Genomic DNA, 27538 nt, shown 5'->3' with positions numbered 1-27538 from the left:
AATTTACAAGAAAAAAAAAAGAAAAAAACAGAGAATGAAATAAAATAAAAAGAAAAGAATATTCAAAGTAAAGAATAAGTGTATAAGACCTGTACTGCTGGACGTCCTCGTTTAACAATTTAATCTTGCGCCCTGAAATTGCGGAAGGAGCCGCTAAATTAGAATCAACGCGGTTATGACTGAAAATCGAGTTTCCAACGCGAGCAACTCCAACTTGTTGTCCCATCACAGAAATACTCTCGAGCTCTCGACAAGTAACTCTTATGAATCGACGTACGTTTCCAGTTACGATCGCCCATTAAAATTATTCCGATTTCTAAAATCGAGTTTCCAACGCGAGCAACTCCAACTTGTTTGTCCCATCACAGAAATACTCTCGAGATCTCGACAAGTAACTCTTAATGAATCGACGTACGTTTCCAGTTACGATCGCCCATTAAAATTATTCCGATTTCTAAATACTATTTCGTGATTATTCCCTTTGTATGATCAAATATGTTCTATCGTTTTGTTTGCGAAAAATTTATAGCAAAAATTTTTATCATTTCAACTTGAGACACATGGCATTCTTTTTTTTTTGTTCCTTGTATTTGCGTTCGTGAGAGGCATTTGTAAGAAATGTTTAGTAATGACAAATTTTTTTTTTTACAAAAATTAAAAATTCGGATAAAAATTATATTACGAAAATCAAACGAACATAATTTCGAATAGAAATTTTCAACGATCAAAATCTTTACACTGATACTTTGTTGTCTTTTTTTTTTTGCGTATCAAGGATACCAACACGTCAACGTGTTAAATAAAAATGTAAAAAATGTATTGTCGAATTACGCGTTAATTTTTATCATTCGAAAGATAAGTTACGACGAAAATAATTTTAGGCCAATATAGGTATGTCATTTATATTAATAATAAATAAAATCAAACAAATTCAATTAAAATGTTTCGTTATTAATCGATATTAATTAAGGAACAGAGATAAATTTCTGTTTACAATAATTACAAGTAACATTTAATTATATTAAAAAAATAATTTAAAAAAAAAAAATATAACGAAAATTGGTACGAAGTGAAATTTCACTTATGATAGTCATAAAAGTTGAAGTTAGATATAACAATGTTGACTTTAAAGTACGTTATGAATCCATGAAAGTTTTCATTAGAGCGAAATCCTGGTTTGATAAATCTCATCTCTCCTTCTAAGTAAAATTTGCTTGTAAATTTTGATCTCTATCGTAAATCTGACTAGAAATCGAGTCTGTATAAGCTACCGATACGCATAGATATCTCTTTTAAATTTATTTTTTATTATTACGTTCCATGATTTACACGGTTATTTTTTATTTGCGAAATTTTTTCTTCAAACAAAACATCATTGGCGTTTTATTAAAAATTAAAAAAAAATATGAGCAAGTAATGTTTATTTTGAATGCAAGTTACCCGACACTCGACAACGGATATAAATAATTTTAATATCTTTTGTTTCATAAATTTTATTGTTATGTATTCGTCTATAAAATATGTAAATTAAATATTTAAAAAAAAAAAGAAAAAAAAAGAAAAACTTATATCAACTTTTTACCTTTAGTATTTTATTCTCGGACTGATTTCGTACAGATTTGGCGTATATAGAAGAAAATAATTAAGGGAAAAGAAAAAAGAAACAAAAAGAAAGCACGCTCAACAGATAATTCGCGTGAAGGGATGAATGTTTTATTTTCTAAATATCAGCAAACTACGAGGAAAGAATAGTTTTTACTGAAGCGAATTGTTGATTCTGTTTAACGTATATAAACACAGGAGTCAACGTTTAAATAACAAAGATCACAATATAGAGACTGCGAGATAAAAAGATTGAACGAGGTGGAAGATGGCTGGCCTTTAAAGCTTCAACACGGAAAAGAAATAAAGAATGAGAGAGAGTGAGTTATAGGGGTGGGGGTCGGGGGAGAGGGGGGTGGTGGTATTATGGCCCGAAGCTTCTTCCGCGTTAAAGCTTTTCCTACCAGTTTCGAATGGAACGCAGCAGGCAGCAGCAGTTACTTGCACAACTCGAGTTTCACATCAAAGGAGAGAAAATGTTGAGTGGAGTATTATTTTTGTTGATTTTTGTTTTTATCTCTTCTTTTCCTTCTCTCTCAACGTTTATCCTTTTCTTTTTCGTCCGATTTTATTCACGACCTAAATTATTTCCCGCGTCGTATTTTCTTCGGTCTAATTTCATGTCTTATTATCTTTTATTATTTTTCCCTTATTATATAAAAGATCAATTTTTTTTTTTTTTAGTCAGGACGACGTTCCTGACAGTTCCAGGGAAAGTTACCACCTGTATCAATTTACTTTCAAGTACATATGTACATATGTAGGAGATGTTGGGGAGTAGGAGGACGTATTGCATATTAAATATATTCCTTGCTATTATATACAGAACGTATTAAAAAACGGTTTTACATTTAAAAATAAAGTCGAAACAGAAGAAGTCACATTTTTGTTTGTTGTTATTTTTCACATTCTAAATTGAAAAAATCTTTTCTTACCGTCAGATTTATGATAATCATTAAAGGAACCGCACATAATTAATCTCAGCTTTGTCTTCTGTATCATTAGATGTGTAATAAATAAAATAAATTCTTTGAAAAATAATTATAGATGGTGTACGATTTTACTTTTAAAAATAAGTCGAAAAACAAAAATCACATTTTCGTTTGTTCCGGGAACTCGAGAAATTCGTGCGTTGAATGTTTTAAATTTAAAAATATGGTCTTTTTACTATCAAATTTATGATAATTACTGCACTTAATTAATCCCTGTTTTGTTTTTTGTATCATCTTTATTCTATCTCGACGGTTACACGACACTTTGAAAATCGTTGTTTATAATACTAAGCTGTTACCGGTGCTTCCTTGTTTACCATTCGACCGTCAGAAATAGACTAAACATAGGTGAAATAAATTATGTAGCTTAAGTCGAAACGTAAACATTTCAGAGGACAATGAATACGAAAGTTTAACCGAAAGATAATGTTAGTTGCGTCGAAATATTATTGAAAAGATAGTTTGCTGTACGTGTGTATTTCAAAATTTTTACGTAAGATTTAATAATAATGTTATTAATAATTATAAGTATAATAATATTTTAATAACTACAGATATAATATTATTAATTATTATATGTAGGCGGGTTGAAAAATATTTAACCTAATACAGATTTTTATTTTTCGACGATATTTCAATAGCTTTAGAAAAGAATAATTCTTCTAATAATTTTTCTGACAAATTTTCTTTCTTTTTTTTTTTTTTCTAATTAATTTTTGTATTTTTTATACAAATAATTTACCTATCGATAAACTAAAAGAATCAAACATACAAAAGAAATTAAATACTATTGAAATGAGTCGAGCTTCCATGTCATAGATATGCGATATCTGTTTGAAATCATGAAACTTCGATGATTATAACATGTTACATTTGCGTGTACGATACTAATTCGTTGCAAATACAATCGATTTAACAAAGTTCTTTTTTTGATTCTTTATAACACGGTACAAATTCTAATAACATTTGTTTTAATTTGTATACACAAATAATGAATTTTAATAGTACGATTTTTCTAGTATTTTACTCCAATTTTACGTAATTTTTTATTTTTAAGATAAATATGCGCGAAATTTTTTTTGGAATATGATCTTTTGTTTTTACACGTGTTAACAATATATGTGATTATTAATTTGAGAAACATAATATAGTTTATTTTTACATATTCATTCTCAAATTCTCTCCTGATATTCAGAATAAAGAGAGAGATAGATAGATAGATAGATAGATAGATAGATAGATAGATAGATAAAGAGATAGATAAAGAGAGAGAGAGAGAGAGAGAGAGAGAGAAAGCAGTGTATTACGATCAATAAATAATTTTCTCTCGTAAATTATTATCATATATCCGCAAAATGAAAGATAATTCTTAATTTATCAAGTTACTCGCGTTTCACACATTCGTATGCAAATAATAATAAGCTTTTTGTTACTATCATGTTGCAAAGAAAAAAACAAAAACAAAAAAAAAACAAAAAAAAAGAAAAGAGAAAAAAAATCCAGACGAAGAAGAAAATTAAAGTAAAACCATGCTGGGGGACAATAAATTTGTTGATGACGTTTTCGAATCGATGGATAATCGTTGGTTTGAATTCAAGCGCATCCTTTATCACAATTTACGCAGTGTTTGCCACGAGATATTTCCTCAATTATTCTACACGATCAAAATATGAACATTTATGGGTTTAAACCTCAAAAGCATCAATGTAGTTCGTAGTTTTTATTTTTATACAAAAAAAGAAAATAGTTTTATGAGAATAAATTTTTCATTTTAAATTGGCGTAGAGTACACAGAAAGAGGATTATTTTTATATTAAGTATTTACTTGTGAGTTTTTCAACAATTAATTTAAAAACGTTTTTTTTTCTTAGGGTTTTCTTTTTTTTTTTTTTCTTAAATAAATGTAATTAAAAATAAAAAATTTAAATAAATTGTTTATATTTTAAAGTCCGAGTGAAAATCCGACGAGTGATTTATTTCTTAGAAGAAAAGAAAAAAAAGAAAAGAACTAACGAGTTAAAGGACATAAAGCATTAATCGTTTATTATTAATTATGAAATGTCTCGTTTAATAGTCCCGACATGCAAGTGTCCGCGTAACAACTTGTACCTTTCGCAAAACGTGCGAATTTCTTTCGTGTTGTTTCATAACTTCCTTCGACTTCATTTTGTCCAAGAATATTAATGTATTTCTTTACTAAAATGGCTACCTAGTGGCATGAAAAGTTTATAAGGTCTGTTTCTCTTTAACGAGAGTAGTTGGAGGAGTTTTAAAAAAAAAAAGAAAAAGAGAAAGGAAGAAACAAAGGGAGAAAAAGAGAGAGAGGGAGAGAGAGGAAAACATTTCACTTGTTTTCTTTTTCCCATCCCTCAACTTCCTTTTGTTTACTTTGCGTTTGCAATTCAACGAAACGCATCAAAAAACTTTTAAAAAAAAAGATCGAATTTTTTCTTTCCCTTCTTTTCTTGTATTCGTTTTTTTTTTCGCTGGCCAATAAGTAACGCAAAAATTTTTCATTATTTTATATTCAAACGAACGACAATATTATTTTCAATAAAATTAATGGCTTAAGTTTATTTAGATGTTGAATATTAAAAAATTTCCGATATTATTCATTGGTCAACCTGTATAATAGTCAACGAAATTAGTTTTCTTTTTTTATCGGTAATACGAATATTTGGATATACATAACATAATCAGAAAATCTTTTTTCTCGGGAAAAATTAGGACAGAATATTAGAATTTCTTTCTTCGTCTTTTTTCTTCATCAATCTGTCCGTTCTTACGAATGACGAATTCGTTTTAGTTAGCACGCGAATTTTGATTATTATTATTTCTACCTAAGAAATGTAATTAAATTTGTAACGAGAAATGATCTGTCTTTGTTGGAATATCGTTCTCAAACGATTCATAAATATTTGACTCGTCTTTAATTCATAATACACGAAAATGTTTGCGAGTAAATAGGTCCATTCAAATAACGTGATTAATAATTTTCAATTGTGATAATAATTTTAATGTTGAGATAATAATATCGTGAAAAATAATATCGATTAAATAGCCACCATGACTTCTGTTACAAATGACAAATCTTTTAGAATAATTTTCAAATAATGTATTAAAGTTGTAGTTTATGTTTCTACATCCTATATATAATATATTCCAAATGTGTATTCTAATGATAAATAATGATCATTTTACGGTCTTATCGTTTTTTTTTTCCTTTTTGTAAAATTATTATTATATTATCCATACTCGATTGGAAAGTAAGATTGAAGAAAAATAAATCTCGTTAGGAACGATTTTCTCGTTCTCGAACGTAACACGTAAATGCATTTACGCGTGGATATATTTTATCCCGTTGAGACCGAGCAAGCATACTTTTATTTTTACTACAATGGTACTCGCATATATCTATCACTGTCGATTCTATCCTCGTTCGACCTATTCCCAGTTTCCGGATGGACATATGCGTAGGATTTTACATTTTCTCCCTATCCTTTCCTCATTCCATTTCTTGAAGGTTGACTTCAATTTATTGTAGAATTACGAGGATTTAAATCCTCGATCAGCTTTTTCCTTTTATTTTATTTTTATATTTTACCTTAGTCGTTTGTATCTTTTATTAATCGCTATAGTACTAAATAATCGTTTGTAAAATATGTCAACATTGTTGTATGAAAAGATATGAAAGTTAGTTGTTTAATAAATAATAAAACGTTTTATTCCAAGAATTTTATATAAATGGAAAACACACACGTGCGTATCGATCGTGCAAAAATGGAAATATTTTCAATATAGATACGTCATCAATTATACTTTATAAATAAATATTTGGCAATTTGAATATTTGAATTTTTTGAATTTGTTTGGCCAGTATTTTAAAAGATACTTTTATTCTGTGTTGTTTGTAAAATAAATAAATATAGTCAGCAAATATGAATATTTTGTTAAATATAAATAATTTATAATAAATGTCACAGAATTACGTCGTAGTTACGTGTTAATATTTATATAAACTCTTACCATTTATTTACAAAATATTGAATCAATGGTTAGCAGACATTTTTAAAATCCGTTTACGAACTATTCATGCATGGTATTACGCAGATAATAATGAAGAATCCCTGATGAAAATGAGTTACGTTAAAACGTCTGAGGAAAGAGGAAATGTGCTACGATTGATCATTTCTACCATCGATTTTATTCCCACTCAAGTCTTATTTACCCCGACGAATTAAGAACCTCGATTACGCATCGTCGCAAACATCAGACAACGTATCGAAGCTTTTACCGAGTTATCTTGCGATGATCTTCGATTTACCTGCAATGTGTTGGAGAAAAAAAGAAAAAAAAATCGCTGTGACGACGATGCTTACGTATGCTTGTTCGTACGTTTTATTTTGTACCTGCGGTCCTCCCTTTAAAAGGTTGCTAATTGAATGCACGTTTACGTTTAAGTAAAATGAACATCACTTATTCGTTTATCTCGTGAGTTAGATGAAAAACAAGGCGAGAGAATTCGTTGGAGGTGAATTTCCGCGTATTGTTTATATTTTCCTTTTATTTTTTTATTTTTAACGTGACGTTAGAGAATTTATCTTTAAAATTATTTTTTATTTTTTTTTTCTATTCAAAAGTTGATCGAAGATGTTTAAATTTTCCCCTTCCTCTTCCCTACTTCCCTTATTCCTTCAAAACGCGTTGTCAATTTTATTAGATTTTAATATTAAACAACAACAAAAATGTAATTTTTACTTCGATCGAAGAAATCGCTTAGGTATTTTTACTTTCTTTTTTTTTTCTTTTGTTTCTTTTTAACAGAACGAATAATTATGCAAATCGTAGATGCGAATTAACGGTTAATGAATTTTAAGAATTATTTAAGTTCTTTTCGAAGTATTGATAAACACGACGACGATGATAATTCATTGTATAAAAAAAGTTTTTAATATCCTTTCTATGAGTGCAGATCAAGTGATCAAGTTTTCGTTTGATGTCGTTCTCGTAATGCTTTGAACCTGCTATATAGTTTTTTTTATTATTATTTCTACTTTCACGTTTTTTATCAATATGATAACGAATGCTACATGCGTTAGCGTACTTCTATATTTTTTATTTTTTGTGGCTCTCAATTACACTTTATTATTCTCGTTAAAAACGAACAAATGAACAAACGAGAAGATATATTAATAAAGCGATGATAATAATATCGTCTAAAATTTTATGATCCAAGTTAATTATTTTTAAGAATAAAACACTCTTACGACTCATTCGTAGTTTATATTTTACTAAACAAATTATTATTTTCTTTATATATTCCATTCGTAGAAATAATAAAAATATTTGTTATTATAACAATTCAATCATTTATTGTCAATCAATTATTTTCTAATTGCAATAACGGTTACATGTTTTATTAACTAGAAATACGAAGAATGAAAGGATCGATTAGATTCGTTTTGTTTTTTTTTCGGATATAAGTGAAATTATGAGGAGGAAAATGTGTATGCTTGATATCCCAATTGATGAACGAAATCTTATAAGAAAACAAAGCAGGAAGAACAGTATATTCGCGTATATTTACCTGTTTTTTCCTTATAGCTCCAAAAAATCGATTCTTTCGAGGTCATTCTAATAACATGTTTATTGCATCACGTGTGTGTATAAATCCATGCTTTTTTCTTTCTATATTATGTAGTAATATATTATAAATAACAATTTTATTTGCTTAGAACATCCATTACTGCGATTATTATGATAAACGTGTAAAATTTTTATTTATAAATAATTTTAAATCATTATTATATTCGTAGTATCATCAAATACATATATTGTTGATTCAAATAGTGAAATAATTTGTTAAAAAAATCAATTGTATTTTTTCGAAAAATTGCTGCAACGAATGTTTTCATTTTTATTCGAAACAATCTGTCGAATGTTAATATTTGATTTTACGTTTTATATTTATTATTATTTTTTTTGTTTTTTTTTTTAACAAAAAAACGATATATTACATTCGAGGGTATTTCGAAAATTCGGACAGGAATGTTTATTCCGGCAAAGTAAAACTTGTCTAACAGTTTGAAATATCCCCTTTAAGGTATTTAAATAACTTGCTTCGTGTCGTGGTTATATTCTTGAAACAATCATGAAGATTTAGATACGTAAATGGAAGAACGATAAGAGAGAGAGAAAGTGAGAAAGTCGAGATTTCGAAGAACATATTCTTAAGTTGTACGAGTAATAAAGCAAGCTAAACAGCTTTGAAGTTCGTCAGATTGATGTCAAAGTAATTTATTCTTGTAATCTTGTGTGTCAAATAGACACGAGATCAAATTAAGAGAAACTTTTTATAGCTAATTATTTCATTAGAATAAATTTATTTACACTGGTTAATTAAGAGAATACAAAGTGACAAAAAGAGGGTTATTAAAGTTCAGTATTCAACGAAAATGAACTTATTCAAAATGATAATTTGAAATTTGTATAATCGATGTAGGATTGGTTCGTTTGATCGATCAATTGAAAGACAACGTTTAAAATTATATCGTAAATGAAGAGACAACTAAAGGTTCCCATAAATGTGTATTTTAAAAAATGATCATAATAAAAGCTTACAATTCGGAGATCAAATGAAATCTATTTTAAATTAGAATTAAAAATCTAATTCGTTCGATATTATTCCATTTTATGATAGATCCATCCTACCGACGGTGTAAAAATAATTCACAAATCCTTCATGGGATTAGGAACGTGTTAAAAATGATACAAATTTCAGCCGTAATCCGACGAACAATCACATTCATTTCCTCTCTGTCGAATCCTGTTACCTGGGCACTCAATCTCTGGTCTCCAAGCGGGGCTAATGAATTTTTGAACATAGATAACGTTGTACCTGTAACCACGGTCTTCGTCGCCCTTAACCTGGCAACTGATATTCGAGGAGTTCTTGAAGAGAGTTAAAGGTGGTCCAGCAGCAACATCAGGTGGGTAAATCAAAATCTTGTCGAGACTCGTTTTACCATAACTATATTTTGGCTTAACGATCCTAAGATCAACGGAATTACCTGGCAACTCTTTTCGTCGCATAGTACTTTTTTTAACGGGTTTCCATAATTCTTGAACGCTCGTTTCACTGTCGCAATGACATTCCTGGTAAATACGATTCACGTTTAATGTATTCCTCCTCTCCAAATTTTCTTTTAGCTTTTTATCGATGTTTCGATTGGTAGCTTTAACTCTGTCGCAAAAATTTTCTAACTTTTTCATCGAATCTTTTTCGAGTTTTTTCCTCGACCTCGTATCGTGTCTCGTTTCGGATTCATTGAAGGATCTTTCGTTACGATCGTAAGGACAGGTGGACGGTAAAGTTTGACGAAATAATTCCTTGCAATAGCAATATTCATCTATTTCATCGATTTCGTTCGGATGAACAGGAGAACGAAGATCGGTCGTTCTTCTTTTCGGCGATATTTTTGCTGCTGCGAATGACGAATCTTTCTCACGCGAATAATGTTCATTTGTCTTTCTTCTAGTTTTGTCAGGATGACAACAGATATCTCGCATTGTTTTTAAATTGCTCGATAATTTTTGATAATCTTTGCTTACTTCTTTCAAACGTTCGTTACATTTATTCCAATGATCGAGAAACGGTTTTTTCGGAGATAATTCATTTTTATTTTTACTAATACTTTCTACTAATTTATTTGTAGAATTTATTCGAAAATTGTTGCCTGGAAGCGAAGTCGAATGTAAGAAATCTTTATCCTTACGAAATTTCTCGTAAGTCGTTGAAATATCGCGTTTAGGAAGTGTCTGTAACAGTTTAAGATTCTCAGGACAACAACAGTACTCATTACATTTTCTATTGTCTTCTTGTTCGTTCTCGGAGCAGCAACATTTCATTAATATTTTTCCTTCCTTACTGTGTACCAGATTACAAAGCTTTCGATTCCTCATATTATCGAATTGTTCGTTCTTACAGAAGCAACATAAGTCATCTTTATCTTTGATCAAATCGTTCGTTCTAACGCATTTAGGTTCATAGTGTACTTTCTTTTCGATGAAAGACGATTTATCGTTTTTTCTAGACGACCTTGAAAGTTGACAAGGTGTTCTTCCGGAAATTAAAGGTATCCCAGGTGCGTTTTTATCTAAGGTAACTCCCTTGGTCGATCGTGCAGAAGAAATACTGGTAAAACTTCTAGAAGAAGGGTATCGTGATTTGGACTTTGAAAAATCTTTAAAATGCCAATCGCAATTCTTCTCATAAATGTTCCTTTCCTCTTTCCTTTTCGACGAAGACGACAGCGATCTTCCTTTTTCTAAGTTGCAATTTTTCGATTTGTTAGTCTCTTCTTCGCAAGAACATGGTCCGTCGAGACGAGGACAATATTGGTTATTGGTCGAACCACTGAAATTACTACCACCGCTCAATCTCTTTTGAAACGAGTTCTCGTTCGTTTTATCGACGTAACAACGACGGACCTCAAACTCCTTTTTACTGTTCAACGTTGCTGCTTCCTCCTGATTGAGGTTAGGATCGAAGCGTGGGTTTATGTAAATTGAATCGGTCGATCGTTTTCTCAAACTTTCTTTCAAGCTATCATTCTGAAGAGTCCTTTGAATCTCCGAATGATATCTGTTGTTGTCCCTTGTCCTTGAAACTCGTTGATCAGACCATTCCTGGATGATCTTGATATCGACATTACTTGGACAATCTCTTGTCAAATTCTTTTTCATAAGTCGATTAGATAATTTTGGAGAGATCAGACGACTAGAATGACGTCTGATTAATCTTGAAGTTGGATAAGTTGCTACTGCTGCTACTTTAGGACGATGTTTTTTCACGTACGAGTATTCACCAAATGGTTCAACATCGTAATTCATTTGTGTCTTTTCCAAATAAAATGGATAACAGGGTTCGCAAAGTTTGTTGTTTTTTTTCCTCTTAGGTCTTGCTTTTCTGTGCCTTGATCCATAATTTAAATGTTTCGGTCTTGAGGATTTCATTTTGTTTCCTTTGATACTTCTAATCGAACGTCTAACAACGTCGAATTCTTTAACCGAGCTGCTTCTGTAATCATCGTCGCTGCTTATTTCAAGAGAATAATTTTTTTGCAAATAACTTAAATAATTCGAAAAGTCTTTTCTTTTTAAACTCTCGCTCGCCTTTGCTTTTAATTGTCTTTCGTAATCGTTAAGCCACTTCATTTCTTCGTCGCAGTGAGCCACCTCCGATACTAATTGCTCCTTCGACATTGTTTAATCGACTATCCTCGACGAAAGCTTGTAACCTCCATCAACTGACCACTCTACGAAATGCCATCCTTTTAAATGTCCTTCGAGAAACATCCTTTTTTGGATCAACTTCAAATCTTGATCAAACCGCGATTACAAACAAGGATCGCGACTGTTGGGATCGAAAGGATGTGTTTTATGGCTTGAACACAGACGACTGTGATATTAGGTTAGACATTTGTATGTGTTTAACGTTGACACGATAGAAGTTCGAGTTTTTTATGGTTCATGATTAAAATCGATTTATCTATCGATCATAATTTTGTTCGGATTTCATATTGACTTTTGTTATCCTTTCAAATGTTTCACAATTATTTTTACGAAAATTGTATTATTTTTATTGAAAATATACTCTGCATTACAATAAATATTAATATATTCCTGTCGACATAAACGAACGATTTTTTTCTAAACTAATATTTTGCCAATTGAATAAAGTAAACCATTTTGTTATTAGGAGCCCTTCTATGAATATGCATTAACAATTGTAAAGTACATTTTTTTCCAGTAATCGTTCGTCGACGCATGCAATAATCTATAAAATATAAATCCCACACATACTCGTTATAAAAAAAGACAAACAAAAAGAAAATATCGAAAATACTAACGTAGAACGTAAAGTGCAAAGTGTATGAAAATCAAGCATGTTTCTAAATTCGTTGAACTTCTTCGTGAAACATAGAAACGAGGCTCGAGATAAAAAACAAAATGTAAACGAAAAAATCAGTATTGAACTTTTGAAACAACTTTTCGAAGTCGATTATAGTAAATGAATAAATGAAAACTTTCTGTATATATATACATACAAGAGAGAGAGAGAGAGAGAGAGAGAGAGAGAGAGTTTTTGGATAAAAATGAGAATAGCGAAAAGATCAGAGAAAAATTATCATAAGTTATGGAATAAATTTTCACGAAAGATAAGCGCGCTCGTGTATGTTCAATCAATTATCTTAATTGTTTAATACGAAACTAATAAGTTAAGCAAATCGAGATAACACTGGTAAGTTTTAATTAAATTCTCTTTCTTTTTCTTTTTTTTGAAAATCTCTTAATTTTTTCATTTTTCTCGAATAAAGATTTTTTTAACGGGTTAATCTGAAAGATTTCATCAATTTACTAATATTCCTTGCAAGCTTACTAATATTAGAATTACGGAAGAAATTTTGTTGACTATGACCAGTTAAAGAGAAAAAGGTAGAGAGAAACTTAACAAGACGAGTGACATTTAACCCTACAACCGGAAGATGAGATAACCGATGACCTTGGTGGTGGTAAAGGTAAAGTTTACTTAAATAAATTGTATAAGGTAAATATGTAAGCTATTTTCTATCTCTCTCAAGTATATAAGTAAGAGACGAGTAGATCGAAGTGATGAGGAGAATCAGCTTGGCCAGTCTTTCTCTACTTTTAGTTTAGTATATAAGAATATCGTTAATCACTCAAAGAGATTTTATTTATACTTAACTATATTGCTACATATATGTAAATATGTTTACTATTTATATATATATTTGCATATGATAAAGATGCAGGAACGGATTTAGGCATGCCCTTTATGGGCTGCATTCCAGGTTCCCATTCAATTTGCGGTTAAATAATACAAAATGAAAACAATTTCAATTATAAAATTTAAGAACAAATAATTTATAAAAAATGTTCCTCTTTTTAGATCAAATTTAAATCATATGGTTTGCAACATTATTGTATTTGAACAATATATCCAATATGAATGAGTCGTCAAAATGAACCCAAATTTGGGTTCATTTGATAGGCCTTTAAACAGTGTCAGTTCAGTGACCCTACAATTTCTGGGCAACTTTTTCAATAATTAGAACCACATATTCAAATTTTCATATATGTTGGAATCCTCAAAAACCATCTTCACTACTAACATCAGTTTGAACAGAAAATATTTTAATATTGGTACAAGCTATATATTATTAATGTGGGGAATTACGATTACAAAAATAATATTCTTTTATAATAATACTTTTTGCGACGGATCGATTTACGATGATTTTTCATATAAGCCGTATGGGCTCACAAATAAATAAACAAAAAATTTCGAGTGACCTTAACAAATACTTCAGAGTGTTAAAATAACGTATAAGAATGTCCTACAATTTTCTAGATACTGAATCAAGTTTAAAAGTATCTTTCAGTATATATATGATCATATATTTGTCCTATAAAAATTACGGACTTAGATTTTTCGTCGAGATCGTAAAAAGGCTCGTTTTGCAATCTCATGGGAGCACTTCTTGCGACAAATCGTTTCCGTTGATCGACCACTTATTCGATAAGTAAAAAAATAACTAATTCCAACTATTACCTGTGTATATATGTAGGTATACTCTAGAGACAGTGATAAGTATGGTAGAGATAGAGATCATTTTTAATTTTTGTCGCGTGGTCAGCAAAAAAGAAAACGTAATACGGCAATAAGATTGATTGCAGTTTACTCAAAAAACAGAGCATACAGTTGAAGCGAGTCTTTACCGAAAGTATATTTTTTCAAGCTTTACCGAACTATTTAACAGTATTAGTTACGTGTTTAACGTATTACTTTTATTATTACGTGTAGTTTAATTATAATCTGATAAATGTGTTTTTAAAGCAGGAAGAAAAAAAAAGAAAGAGAGAGAGAGAGAGAGAGAGAAAACCACACTGATGTTTTTCGTATAATGTATTACTCTGGTCTCTTCCTCTCTATCTTTTCTTTATTTTTTTTTTTTTAAACTAATTTTATCTGATTAAATCGTAGCAAAGTATTTCTATTTGAATCCGTGCCACTGCTCTAGCGAAAGTCGTTAACGAAATTAACTCGCCATTAGTAGATCGGGAATAACGTTGTTTGTGAATTATTTCCGTAGCCACATCTCTCGTTCCCATAGGTCATGCTTTAACGTAATATATCTCGATAATCGAGACGATATGTAATTATCTTCGCTATATCCTATGGTTAATTATATCATCCTTCTCTCTCTCTCTCTCGTGCCACTTTGTCATCTATTATCTGTAAGAATATACAAAATATCATTGATTTTTATTTCATACTATAATTAATTTTAAGTTATGAATTTGAAATCACTTAAGTTTCTCGTTTTTCTCTCTCTCTTTTTCTTTAAATTTTCATTGTGTATAAATTTTATACGTGTATGTATGTATAAATTTGCTGATTATTTAAACGAGTATGTCGTTTGTATGAGCGTTTGTACGTTGATGGATATACCAAGAAGACAAGATGCCGAAATTGCATACGCAGATTCCATCTTCGGCGGTCCTACCAACGTTTCTGATGTTCTGGAAATTTCATTCGGTCTAAATTTCCATCGCTATTCAATGTATGCTGTTAACTCGGCATATTCGCATGGTTTACTTGCTCCTCCCCCGAGTCACAAATGTATTTATCAACGTCCTCTTACCATCTAACTTTGCTTTATATCGTAACATAAAGTCACACCCTTTATTTTCTACCTTAACGGGATTCTTTCTTCGCACGGAAAAGGAATCCGTCATAATCGAATTATGTTTGGATTTAACGATTTCCTTCATTCGTTTTCTCTTACAAGAAAAAGAGAAAGAGAATGAATAAATGTTTTTTTTCTCTCTTGAAAAACAAAAGAAAAAGAATAAAACGTACATTTTATTTAATACAATTTATAATTTGAAATGTAAGATTATTTGTATATTAATAAATTTAATGTTGAATTATTTATTTTCCATTTTTTTTCTTAAAATCATATATGATGTATCAAGATATCTAATCATGTTTTTATTATGACACTCCGCTTGATGCATCTCTGATAAGTAAAAGAAAGACAAAAAATAAACAACGTTTCTTATCGTGTATTTAATTTAATATAATTAATTAAAACGTTAGATGAATATAAATAAATTTATTAATAAAATTATTATTATTAATTTATTAATAAATTTATTATAAATAAAATAATTAAATTTGTAATTAATAATCATGTATGTATACTCTATTTCGGATTACGAGTATTTTTTTTATATTAGATAAAAATGAATTTAAGAAAGAAACGATCAAAAAAGCGAACGATCTTTTCATCAGAATTAACAAAAAGATAAGTATGTAAGTATGAAGATTAAAATGATAACTGTTAAAATGAAAATCTTTTGAACGGTTCGTATCCTTATATCTACAAGCAGATTGGGAATTCTTTGTCGTGTTTGATAGCAATGAACTTTTCTCATGAGTAGAGAAGATTCTTTTGCTTTAGGTCTTACTTAGGTAGGGAATTTGAAATGAACGTTAAAATATCAGCGGTAATATAGGATAGGATTAAAATAAAATCTACTTACTAAAAGTAAACTAGTTAACTTTCGTTGTTTCGTAAGACTCTGGTTGTTAGAAAAACTTAAATAGATAATAAATATTTTCGAGCTACGATCGATTGGCATTTTGTTTTCTTTTTATAGAAGTATTGGATCGAAGGGTAATTATTTTTCCAGAGAGAGAGAGAGAGAGAGAGAGAGGGAACGTCGGACGATGGTTCGTTGAAAAAAAGAAAAAAGGAAGAAAGAAAGAAAAAATGAAAATAAAAATTGAAAAAAAAAAATGAAAGAAAGAAAAAGAAAGATCGAACTCGACACCGTTTTATTTTCGAGACGAGTTAGGCATGTCGTTGGGTATAGTTAGTGTTCTTCTTTTCTGATAAGCGTGGGTGAATCCGAGGGAGCTCGTATTGTGCAAGACCTTCCATACTATCGTTTTACATGCATCGTTCTCATTTACACATGCAAGGTAAATACCGATGCAAACTTGCGAACAATGCAAAAAGCAGTTGTACCTTGTACGCGCATGAATGGATTATTTCTTCTTCTTCAACTTCTTTTATTTACTATCTCTTTTTGTTTTGTTCTTTGACGTTTGTAAAATCTCTGAAATATTGCCGAACCTTAACCCTTTTGCTATCTGCGTATCCCTCACGAGGGATCGTATTCTCTTGAGATACGTTTGAAAAGAAAAAAATATAAAAAGAATAAAACGCGAACAAATAATAAAAAAAAGAAAAAAAAGAAGAAAAAAAGAAAATAAAAAAGTATTACAAGCTGTGGGAGGATTCATCCGAGTATCTAAATATTTTCTTTTTGACCTTTCCGATTCGTCGATTGTACCGAACTTGTCTAGAATGCTGTGGTATTGTCCTACTTGATCAGTCAGCTAGATAAAAAACATAATTATTATTAATTAATCTCTAACAATTCTTTCTATATATATTCTACATTTTTTAATATATATTATAAAAATATTACTTTACTGTATAATTGACCTTATTTATTCTAAATAATATTTATTTTAAGAACACATACGAAATGCGATACGAAAACACGATACACGAAATTAATTGATAAAATAAATAATAAATACAATAGAAATTTTTTTTATGAGAAGAGAATGGTGCTTCGTTTGAAACAAAAATAAAACACGTCTTTCAATTCGTACTTAGATTATTAATACGGCAAATATTGTGGGAACAAAATATGAAAGAAAAGAAATCAAAATCGAAAGAAGAGGAAAATAAAGATAAACGGGAATGATGATAGTTCTCGGTTAGATAGAAAATCCTGGATCATCGACTTTAAGAACGAAGAGTCCGTCGGACAAACTCGCTTTCAGAACGATTACACGAGCGACCGGCCCGTAGCGAGAAACACAAGCTCTCTCTTTCTCTCTTTCATCACAAGCACTTCTGTGACGGTGGTGTAATGCCACTGGTGCTATCAATCGACTCCCCATTTCACTCCCTTTCATCCCCCTCTTTAACTATCACCCCCTCTCGCTCACTCTCTCTCTCTCTCTCTTTCTTCTTCGATAGAATATCGAAGTTATCCTTTTTTTTTCTTCTATCTCTCTTACTCTCCTCTCTCCCCCTTTCTCTTGTTCTCATTTTCGCTTCGTTTATTCTACACGAGCAACATAAGCAACCTTCTTTCCTTCCTTCGCTCTCTCTCTCTCTCTCTCTTTCTCTCTCCCCCTCTTTTCTCTCTTTCTCTCTCCTCTCTTCTCCCTCTCTCTTTCTCTCTCTCTCCCTCTCTATTCCTCTCGTCTTCGAGAGCTTGCAAGTTACTATACGACCCTTACGTAAACTTTGTCTATGATTAAATTTTACAAGGGAAATTTAGCCGAACCTAAAAATAATTCCAAGAACGAAAGCCAAATATCGATGAATATTTTCCTAACGGCAATGTGTGCAACATGACTTTCTGTCGTTATCTCTATCTCTCTCTTTTCGAGAGATATGCGATTATTCGACGCGATTGCGATTTTATTTATTATTTATATGAAATATGGGTGATCGTAATTTAATGAAAGTCAACGTGATTTGAAAAATATTACATCATGATTTCGTTAGAAACGATATTTTCCAATGTTTCGTTCGGATATAAATTTATTTATCAAGATTTAAAATAATATTCCTCGATAAAGGAATAATTAAGTATTACGTGAATCCAATTACCATGTTTTTTCTATAAACAAATATATTTTTGTATAATTAAAATTTGGATTATCGATCAAGAAATATATCTCGTAGGTTTTATGTCATACTGGTGAGGAATTTTAAACGAAATAATCGACAAGTGTTATTCACGTTTAAAATTATCACTTCTCTCTGTTGGATATTATAATAATTAATGATTATAATAATTAGCGATTTAATTTGCCAATGGAATGCACCTTAAAATATAGAGAAAGGAAATTAAACGGTTTCATCATTCGTTGAATTGTACATTTATTTTATCTGATTAATTAAACTATATAATTATATAATAATATAATAATATAAACTGTAGAATTCGTAATAAAAATACAATGAAGATGAATTATTCTCCTTTTGCAATATAACAGTCATGTATTATTCAAAAACATTCTTGAATATAATGATACTTGAGTTCTTTATTTCTATTATAGCATGTCTCCTATGAAAATTTAATTCCTTTAAAAATAACCAAAAGAAACAGAGTAGGAGGGAGAGGGAAAGATAGAGATTGTTGAAATATGGAAGCAACTTAAATGCCAATGAGTATAATTTCAACGTTCGGAATAATTTAGCATTTCACAACTGTTCCTGATCGTTTATCAACAGAATATCAACGTGATTTATTATTTTGATCTATGCCCATTACTAATAAAAATGGACAAGAATTTAAGAATAATGATACATCCCATAAAAAATAACAAAAGTAAAGAAACGAAGAAAAAGAAGAAGAAGAAAAAATAAATTACGAGTCTATTTAAGGTGACATAAAATATTTTTACATTTCGCGTAAATTCTCGCTTGAGGAATTTGATTTTATGCTTGATGCACGCGCTAAGATTATCTCGTTACATTGTACCATTTTGAACGGAAACGGTACGGTGAAAAGTTAGTTGTCATATAAAATTTATCCTAGAAATAGTTCTATACGGATAAAATATTTGTTTTAGGGGAGGAAGTTTCTATCTTCGTTATTTATAATAAATATTTTGCATGTTATGTTATAATATTTTTAATCATCAATAACGTCAATCAAAATTATTTAACTCTTCAGAAGAAAATGTTGAAATAATAAAAAATATACGAAGTAGAACTTAGAAATATATCAAATGAAATTTCAAACGAAGAAAATCTTAATCCCCTTTGTTTTATGACTTATTTTAATATCTATAATCACACTTTATTTTATTGTACTCCAATTCGACTAAATACAATTTGTTAACATATTTGAGAATTAAAACAATAAAAAGATCATTAACTTGACAATATTGTAGTACACTAAGGAAGGACAATCGAAATGCAATATGTTTGGTTCATCGATAAATTAATTAACAGATAACGAGGTCAACGTGACTCTCATCTATTCTCATCGTAAGAGAGCTTTACGGGTTCTACAAATTACAACTATAATGTTATAATAATAGTTTATTAAATCATATTCTTCGACAATCTCGATAGCTTTTTTACCTTGTCCAAGAATCAATAGAAAAAAAAATAGATTTTCTGTTTCTTCTTGGTAAAGAATGCGAAGTCACCATTAAATCCTACGTAAAGTATTATTATCTTCTCCGATGATGTTACGTAAAAATAATTCACCGAATAAACCCAATCAGCACAACATAGGTTCATATGTCGCAGAAAAAAGGAATGAATGAGAGAAAGAGAGAGAGAGAGAGAGAGAGAGAGAGAAAAGGTGCGTTAAGAGTCAACCTTTAATTGCATGGATACGGACGAGCCCTGATGAAGATTTGAGGGAATACAGGTTTTGTACTCCAAATTAACCCTTTTGAAGATCATATCAAACTTATTGCAAATCTAATTCATCCTTTTTATAAATTACGATTCAATGAGTTCGTTGTTTTTGATTAACAAAAAGATTAAATTGGTTGTATAAAACTTGTATAATAAAATAGCAAAGTTATACACGTCTGATGTAAACGTTAGACTTTTTGAACGACATTCGACGTCGGCCGAATTTATTTCTATCTTGTGAAAAGTGTAGGAAAGGGATGAGATTTTTTCACGACACGTAATACATGAATAGATCAAAGTTTCGTCATGGTCATTGACGTTTAATATCAGTTTGGTATCTGTTGATTTTTATAAAATTTTAGTGACGTTTTATTGACACATGCTTTTTTCATAAAACACGAAGGTCGAACTGAGCTTTTTTACTGATAAAATGTTGAACGATATACAGGACGATTCATAGATCAGTTCGTATTAGTAGAACAAGTCTTGAAAATAATGCGGAAAAAATGGAGATTTAGGTGTCATATAATTCTAAGTATTTTATTATAAAGTTAACAGGAAGATGATCATGATGAGTATAGAGAATTTGACCTGTAGTATTTTGTATTAATGGGTTTATGTTTGTAAGTTAAATTTGAATGATGGACTAATTCTGTGCAATAAGATCTTAAAAATGATAAGAATTTATTAAAAACAATTTTTAAAATTGAAGATAAACAAAGGTAAATTTTTTCCTTACAGAATGTTCATCAGTTCGTTGATTTTACTCTCTGTGTCGACTGTCATTTCGTTTGCTGAGGATTCCTCGTTGAACGATGCACTCTCTTTCAAACGTGCTCCAATGGGTTTTCAAGGTATGCGTGGTAAAAAAGATCTTACATCTATTGAACACGCTGATTTTTCCAAAAGGGCACCAATGGGCTTCCAGGTAAAATTTCATTATTTGATATGAATTTAATCAAATAATAATAATAATTAGTTGGTTAATACTTTCCATGCCACGTTTACCATTTTCGTTGCATATCTGAATTTCGTTTTCTGACGTAATTATATTTTTTTCGGTGATAGATAAATTACGAGAAAAGAATTTTTAGCACAATTAATAAATTATCAGATTACAGTTGTTGGTAAATATGGCTTGTTGATAAAACTTGCTTAAATATAAATTTCTGCACGGAAGGTGTTAATTGTTCTAAATATTTTTCTATTCAAATCTTCAAAATTGATTCAGGGTATGCGTGGGAAAAAGGACTCAATCGTAAACGATGACAATTTCTTGCAAGAAGCAGAAGGATTTGAAAAACGAGCACCCATGGGATTCCAAGGGATGAGAGGAAAAAAAGATTATCTTATTCCCGATTTTGAGGATGCTTATTATCAAGATAATTATGAAAAACGAGCACCTATGGGATTTCAAGGTATGAGAGGAAAAAAAGCTATATCCGAGGAGGAATATTACAAACGTGCACCAATGGGATTCCAAGGAATGAGAGGAAAGAAATCTCTCGAAGAAGTACGTATATCCATGTATTTATATGTTATCTTGTACATCAGAGCTAAGTCCTGAGTACTGCGGCACCAATAAATGTGTTACAGTTTTTAATCAAACAGAAACTATTTCTTTAGATATTTATTTTAAATATTATACGATAAATGTTAAAATTCTTTCGTTACTAGTGACTCATATATGGGTCATCTATGCAAGTGTCCTGTATGAACCGAAAGAGAACTTTTCTTTTTTTTTTTAATAAAAGTAAGTTTCATCAGAAAAAATTGTTTCTACGTTAAGTTAGAAACTATTCAATCCATCCAAGCATATATTTAAAATAAAATTATTCAAAATTATGGGGCGGATTTATTAGTCTCGCAGGGATCACGTTTAAAATATATTTGAAAGTTAAATTGTTAATTAAATCACTTATACTAGTATGCCATGTTACTCATGTCGATAATTATTTGTCTCAGAATTCGAAATGACGTGTTACGAACGTCGATAATCAGAAATCTGAAAAATAAATTTGAAAGTAATTTTATGTCGTATAATAAACGTCAATAAATGAAAGGTATAATACAAGATACAAAATAAATTTATTAGTTTTTATATAGTTTTTAATATTTCAAAACGAAATACAACAGTAAAGTTATAAATATCATTCAAATGCATTGAAGAAAAAAAAGATAAGAAAAAATGTTCTCAAAGAAAGTAGAAATTACGTGCGAAAAGCGAAAAACGTTGTTAAATTATTCTTCTTTTGATACGGAATGTTAGAAATGCCTTATTGCATTCCACATTACTTTGAAAAATTTTATCACTGTGCAAAGGAAAATTATTAATGAAAACAATTCTAGTATGCGTTTTTCTAAAATATGTAAATGCATGATGGTGACTCGTCGTTTTAAGTTATTGTGATCATGCGTACTACTTGATCATGCGTATCGGCGAATTAATTATTAATTCAAGTAATTGAAACATTTTTTGAATAAAAAATTAATATTATATATATATATATCAAATGGCAATTTATCGATTTATGTAAATCGTACGTCATTCCTAACATTTCTCGTCAAATGAGGATCACTGATAAGGATTCTAAAGTGCAATTAACTCTTGAATAGATATTGGAAGAGATCGAGAAAAGAGCATCAATAGGATTTCAAGGTACGAGGGGTAAGCAAACAAACTTGTTCGACTATCCCGAAGAATACGAGAAACGTGCAATGGCAATGGGATTTCAAGGTATGCGTGGGAAAAAGAACGCGTATTCAATGGAATGGGAAAAAAGAGCACCCATGGGATTCCAAGGTATGAGGGGAAAAAAGTCACTTTACGATGAAATAATCGACGAATTAGAAAAACGAGTTATTATGAGTCTCCTGGTAAGTCCAGTTAATCTTCAAATTATTAAAATTACTATATAAAATGTAACTAATAATATAATCGAAAGTAATAATCTCAATTTGATTTTAAATATACTTTATTATTTTTGCTACGAAAGATGAGAATTATATATTAATGAATTTGAATTCTAATCAAATTTAGGATGATCAATTAAACGAGGATTTAAATGACAATTACGTCGATTATTTCTACGACCCAATCGATTATGAGAAAAGAGAGTCCATGGGTTTTCAAGGTATGAAGGATAAAAAAGATAGTGATAAACGAGTACCCATGGGTTTCCAAAGTATGAGAGGCAAGCGGAACGTCTTACAACTTTATGGAATCAATGGAAAAGCAACGTCGAAGGAATTCCAAGGTAAACTTCTATCTTCCTTGTCATATGTTTTAATTAATAAAATAATTAAGAATTACAATTTTCTTTGTTCATTTCTTTTTCGAGACGACGAACCCGTTCGGTGATGCTTCGTTAATTTTTTTTTTAATTTTTATTCATTATTATTACTACATCGATGGTAGATACGAAAGTAAAGAAAGAGAGATTAGAATTTTTTAAAGATGAAACTAAAAAAAGTCAATAATAATAATAATAAATAAATAAATAAATAAATAAATAAATAATACAATCTCGATGACTACGGCCCACTCTGAAATTTTGTTGATTTGTTTTTTTTCTTTTTGAAACGAACTCCACGATAATTGGTAATTTGTTTTTTTAATTTATTTTATTTTTTTATTAATTCATCGGTGAAAAAAAATCATCGGTGAGACGTAGAGAAAATAAAGACGGGCAAAGATCAAAAGTGAGAGATTAGAATTTTTCCATCGTGAAACTAAGGAAAAAAGAGACAAATATATTAAAAAATAAAAATAAAAAATAAATGAATAATATGAATTAGATGACTATGGCCCATTCCTGAAATATTTATTCGAGCAGGCGACACAAACGATAGAAGAAATGGAGTATCGTTGTACCAATTTGAAAAGCGATCTCCCTACCGATATTTCGGAATTCGCGGTAAGAAAAATCCACGATGGGAGATTCGGGGAAAGTTCGTAGGGGTGAGAGGAAAAAAATGGGTGACGTCTCCGTACGAGGACAATGGCAATCTCAATAATAACATCTTTGATAACATCAAAAGGATCGACATGAAGACGGGCCCAACGGTGGCATTAGGTAATTTCCAAGTTCCCGAACCACAGAACAACAAAAATGCATAAATATTCATCAATAATTATCCATAAATAAATAATTTAATAATTATTATTAAAAAAAAAAAAACAGATAGTTTACGAATCACGTTCATTCACGTTTCTTTCCTGTCTTACTCGAATCTATTATTTCCATAAAAAACAAAAATATATATAATAATTATTACGATCATCTCAACAAAAGGGCCATTGTCAATCTCTCTATTGGCATTTAATTAATTTCATTCTGTAGTCTTTGAACGATTAATATTTTTCCTCTATTGGCATGTATTATATGCATATTATTTCCTCAGATTTCATAATCTTTTTTTTTTTATTAATCTTTGGAGTTATTCAATAGAATTTTATTTAATTAATATTGAAAATAGAATTTTTTTACGTTTTTTCCCTTGATATCAGAAATTGTAAATAAAATTTTCATTTTACATCGATATTCAAATATTTGGTTTGAAATTGCTCGACCCGCATATGTATTCGTATTTTTAACAGATATTTCATTTTTGTTCTTTACTCGTTTCGTTTTATTTCATACTCGTATCGTAACAAATGGATGATTTCTCGTTGAGATTGATTTTATTTAGAGACGATAAAGTTTTGTAATATCTTCTACGATCGGTAGCACATTATTTGATTCTACCAGATTAAAAAACCATTTGAAATAAAACTTAAATACGACTATATCATCGTAATGTGTATATATATAGTATAAACAAGTTTTTATTTCTAAATATCAGTTATATCTCAATTTTTATTGAAATAACAAAAATGTCCAATATTTACAGCTTGCTACAAACCATGAAAAAAAAAAAAACATTCATGAGATTTCTTTCGTATTTTCTATTTTTCTGTTTAAAAAAAACCATTCATTTAAAAAATCTTGTATTATTTTTATTCCTTGATCAAAGTATTTATTTAACGTGAGGTCTTTTTAAAAGAACAAATGAATATAATTGAAGATGTTTAAATTTGGAAAGTATTTGAAAATTAACGACTTATGTATGTAAAACTGTGAGTTTCATTCGCGAGCACGGAAGTATTTGTTTTCCTAGTTCATAATGAAAACTCGGGGGGACTGTGTATTAACCACGTGACATTTTCAACAAAACTGCATATTATCTGAATACCGACGACGAAACAATAATAACGCAAGGACTACTTTAAAAGTTTCTTCTTCGTTGATATATGTATGTATTTCTATCTATTTGTCCTGAGTCTGAGTGTGTATCTGTTTCATCATCATCGTGTATGCCTTGCATGTATGTACTTGAGTTGGTACATACTTTAAGCTAGTATTGTTTGAAGTCTCTCTAATCCTCATTGTTTCATTTACGTAAGGTATCGTATCCTGATAATAAACCATCAACGAAGGAAACTTTTAAAATTCGATAATTTATGTTATATTCTCTTAACGCGTTTTAATGCTACGGGGGTTCCCATCGAATTTACTAATAACGTTGTGGAAAGAGTTGTTGGTGGCCCGGAAATGCCTGAATTAGAAAAACTGCATAATTTTAGTAATTAACAATATTTCTAAAATTATCCATATTATTATCGATCATTAAATGATGTAAAGAAAATATAATTTTATTTGTAATCGTATTTTTATTATACGTGCATGTCATAATGCATTTTTAAATATAGTGAATAGAACAAGTGAACCGGTTAAATGTTTACTATACGTAACAATTTTATATTTATTTTTAGCATATGTTTGTATAATATTTTGTAAAATCGTCAAAGACCTTTATAATTTTTCAGACACATTAAAATATATATTTATTTGCTTTTTATTATTTATTTTTATACATTTTTATCAAATAGATATATATATTACGTAAGATAAAAGAAACGCGTTCTCAGTATCGCAGGATTAACCGATTTAACTACCCGATAAAATAAATACATAAAACATATTATTAAACTTATATATATTAAGTATCCTATATAATATTTTATAATAATATGAATTACATAAAAAAAAATTCATTTCACTGTCAGAGTCTTGTGCAAAAATTGATCTGTCATTTAACTCGTTAATTATTACTCGTTACAGTTGAGAAATTATGCATGTAACTTTTCAACAAGTACTTCGAACTGTAATTTAAGTCTTACCAGTCTCATTAGTCGAATTTCATAGTTAACTTTCCGCTTCCTACATTCTCCATGAAATACGATCCTGGTTTCGAATTCTATGTAAATGAACAAATCTAAAATCTACGTAGATGCATTTTTGTTAAATGTTGCGAATAATTGTTGTAATTCATTGACGGCACGATTATTAATAAGAATTGTTATTTTCTGTTACAGATGTACAGTAATGGCACCAATCATAACAACCTTACTTACAGTCGTTACAGGCTGTCTTCTTTAAGTTAAACCAATCTATTCGATAAAACGGCGAATTACGGACAGGGTGAGCTGAGCGTGAAGTGTAATCCATTGATTTCATTTCTATGTAATTATGGTAGAGTTCAAATTTCATTTGATTACCGTAGTACTGTAATATCTAGTCAATATAACATATATGATATATATAGATGATAATTCGTACGCCAAAAAAAAAAATAAAAACAAAAAAAATAACAAAAATCACTACTAAAAGATAAATTCAAACAAAAAAGAGAACCACTTCTTCATTTGATTCGCGTTTACGCGTAAACCAAATACAAATACTAAAATAAAAAAATATTATAACTGTTCCGTGTAAAAGTCTTTTGAAGAAAGATTATATATATAAAAAAAAGCCTATGTCAGTATTATCATTAAATTGTGCGATTATCAATTATTTGAGAGTGAATGAGAGAGAGAAAGTATGACAAAGTTAAAGAAAAAGAGAGAGAGAGAGAGAGAAAAAGAGAGAGTGTATGAAAAAGTTCAAAAGAAAAGGAAAGACAGTTACTTTATTTCTCGTTCCTAGACGTATAGTAAGATTACTATAGCGAAGCAATTAGATGTCCCAAACTCTTAAAAAATGCATAACGATGACGTAAATATAAGGATAAAAATGGTAACAAACAAAAAAATAAATATATACACATACATATACATGTATACGTACATACACGGACAGAACATATATAACGATAGATAGGAACTATATTTTTCTCTGAATGTTATAAGGTAGATATATTTACATCTATATTTATGTACCTCGCAAAAGTGATACTTTTATTTCTATCTGAAACCATACTTTAGTCATATGCAATATTAAAGCTTGCACAATGTCTGTATGTCTAATTTTTATTCTTAAATGTAAACCATCATTCGCAAGT

The 27538-nt window shown here is 29.7% G+C and overlaps 1 protein-coding gene across 3 annotated transcripts in view; it reads left to right on the top strand.

Moving 5' to 3' along the window:
- Window positions 1–27014, top strand: part of LOC122519112 (tachykinins) — a 44249-nt gene extending 17235 nt beyond the window's left edge. Inside the window, exons 2-8 of one of the 3 annotated variants that reach the window (XM_043638360.1) lie at window positions 9376–9583; window positions 20897–21083; window positions 21387–21668; window positions 22772–23032; window positions 23196–23412; window positions 23992–24231; window positions 26574–27014. In XM_043638360.1, coding sequence (XP_043494295.1) covers window positions 20898–21083; window positions 21387–21668; window positions 22772–23032; window positions 23196–23412; window positions 23992–24231; window positions 26574–26584 — 1197 coding nt within the window. In that variant the 5' untranslated portion in view covers window positions 9376–9583; window position 20897 and the 3' untranslated portion in view covers window positions 26585–27014. The remainder of the gene's footprint in view (window positions 1–9375; window positions 9584–20896; window positions 21084–21386; window positions 21669–22771; window positions 23033–23195; window positions 23413–23991; window positions 24232–26573) is intronic. The other 2 variants (XM_043638359.1, XM_043638362.1) reach the window with 2 other exon arrangements.
- Window positions 27015–27538: the final 524 nt, after the last annotated feature.

Source organism: Polistes fuscatus, unplaced genomic scaffold (genome assembly GCF_010416935.1).
Source record: "Polistes fuscatus isolate 324 unplaced genomic scaffold, CU_Pfus_HIC Scaffold3, whole genome shotgun sequence".
Lineage (NCBI taxonomy): Eukaryota > Metazoa > Arthropoda > Insecta > Hymenoptera > Vespidae > Polistes > Polistes fuscatus.
This window is presented reverse-complemented; position numbering and strand designations above follow the sequence as displayed.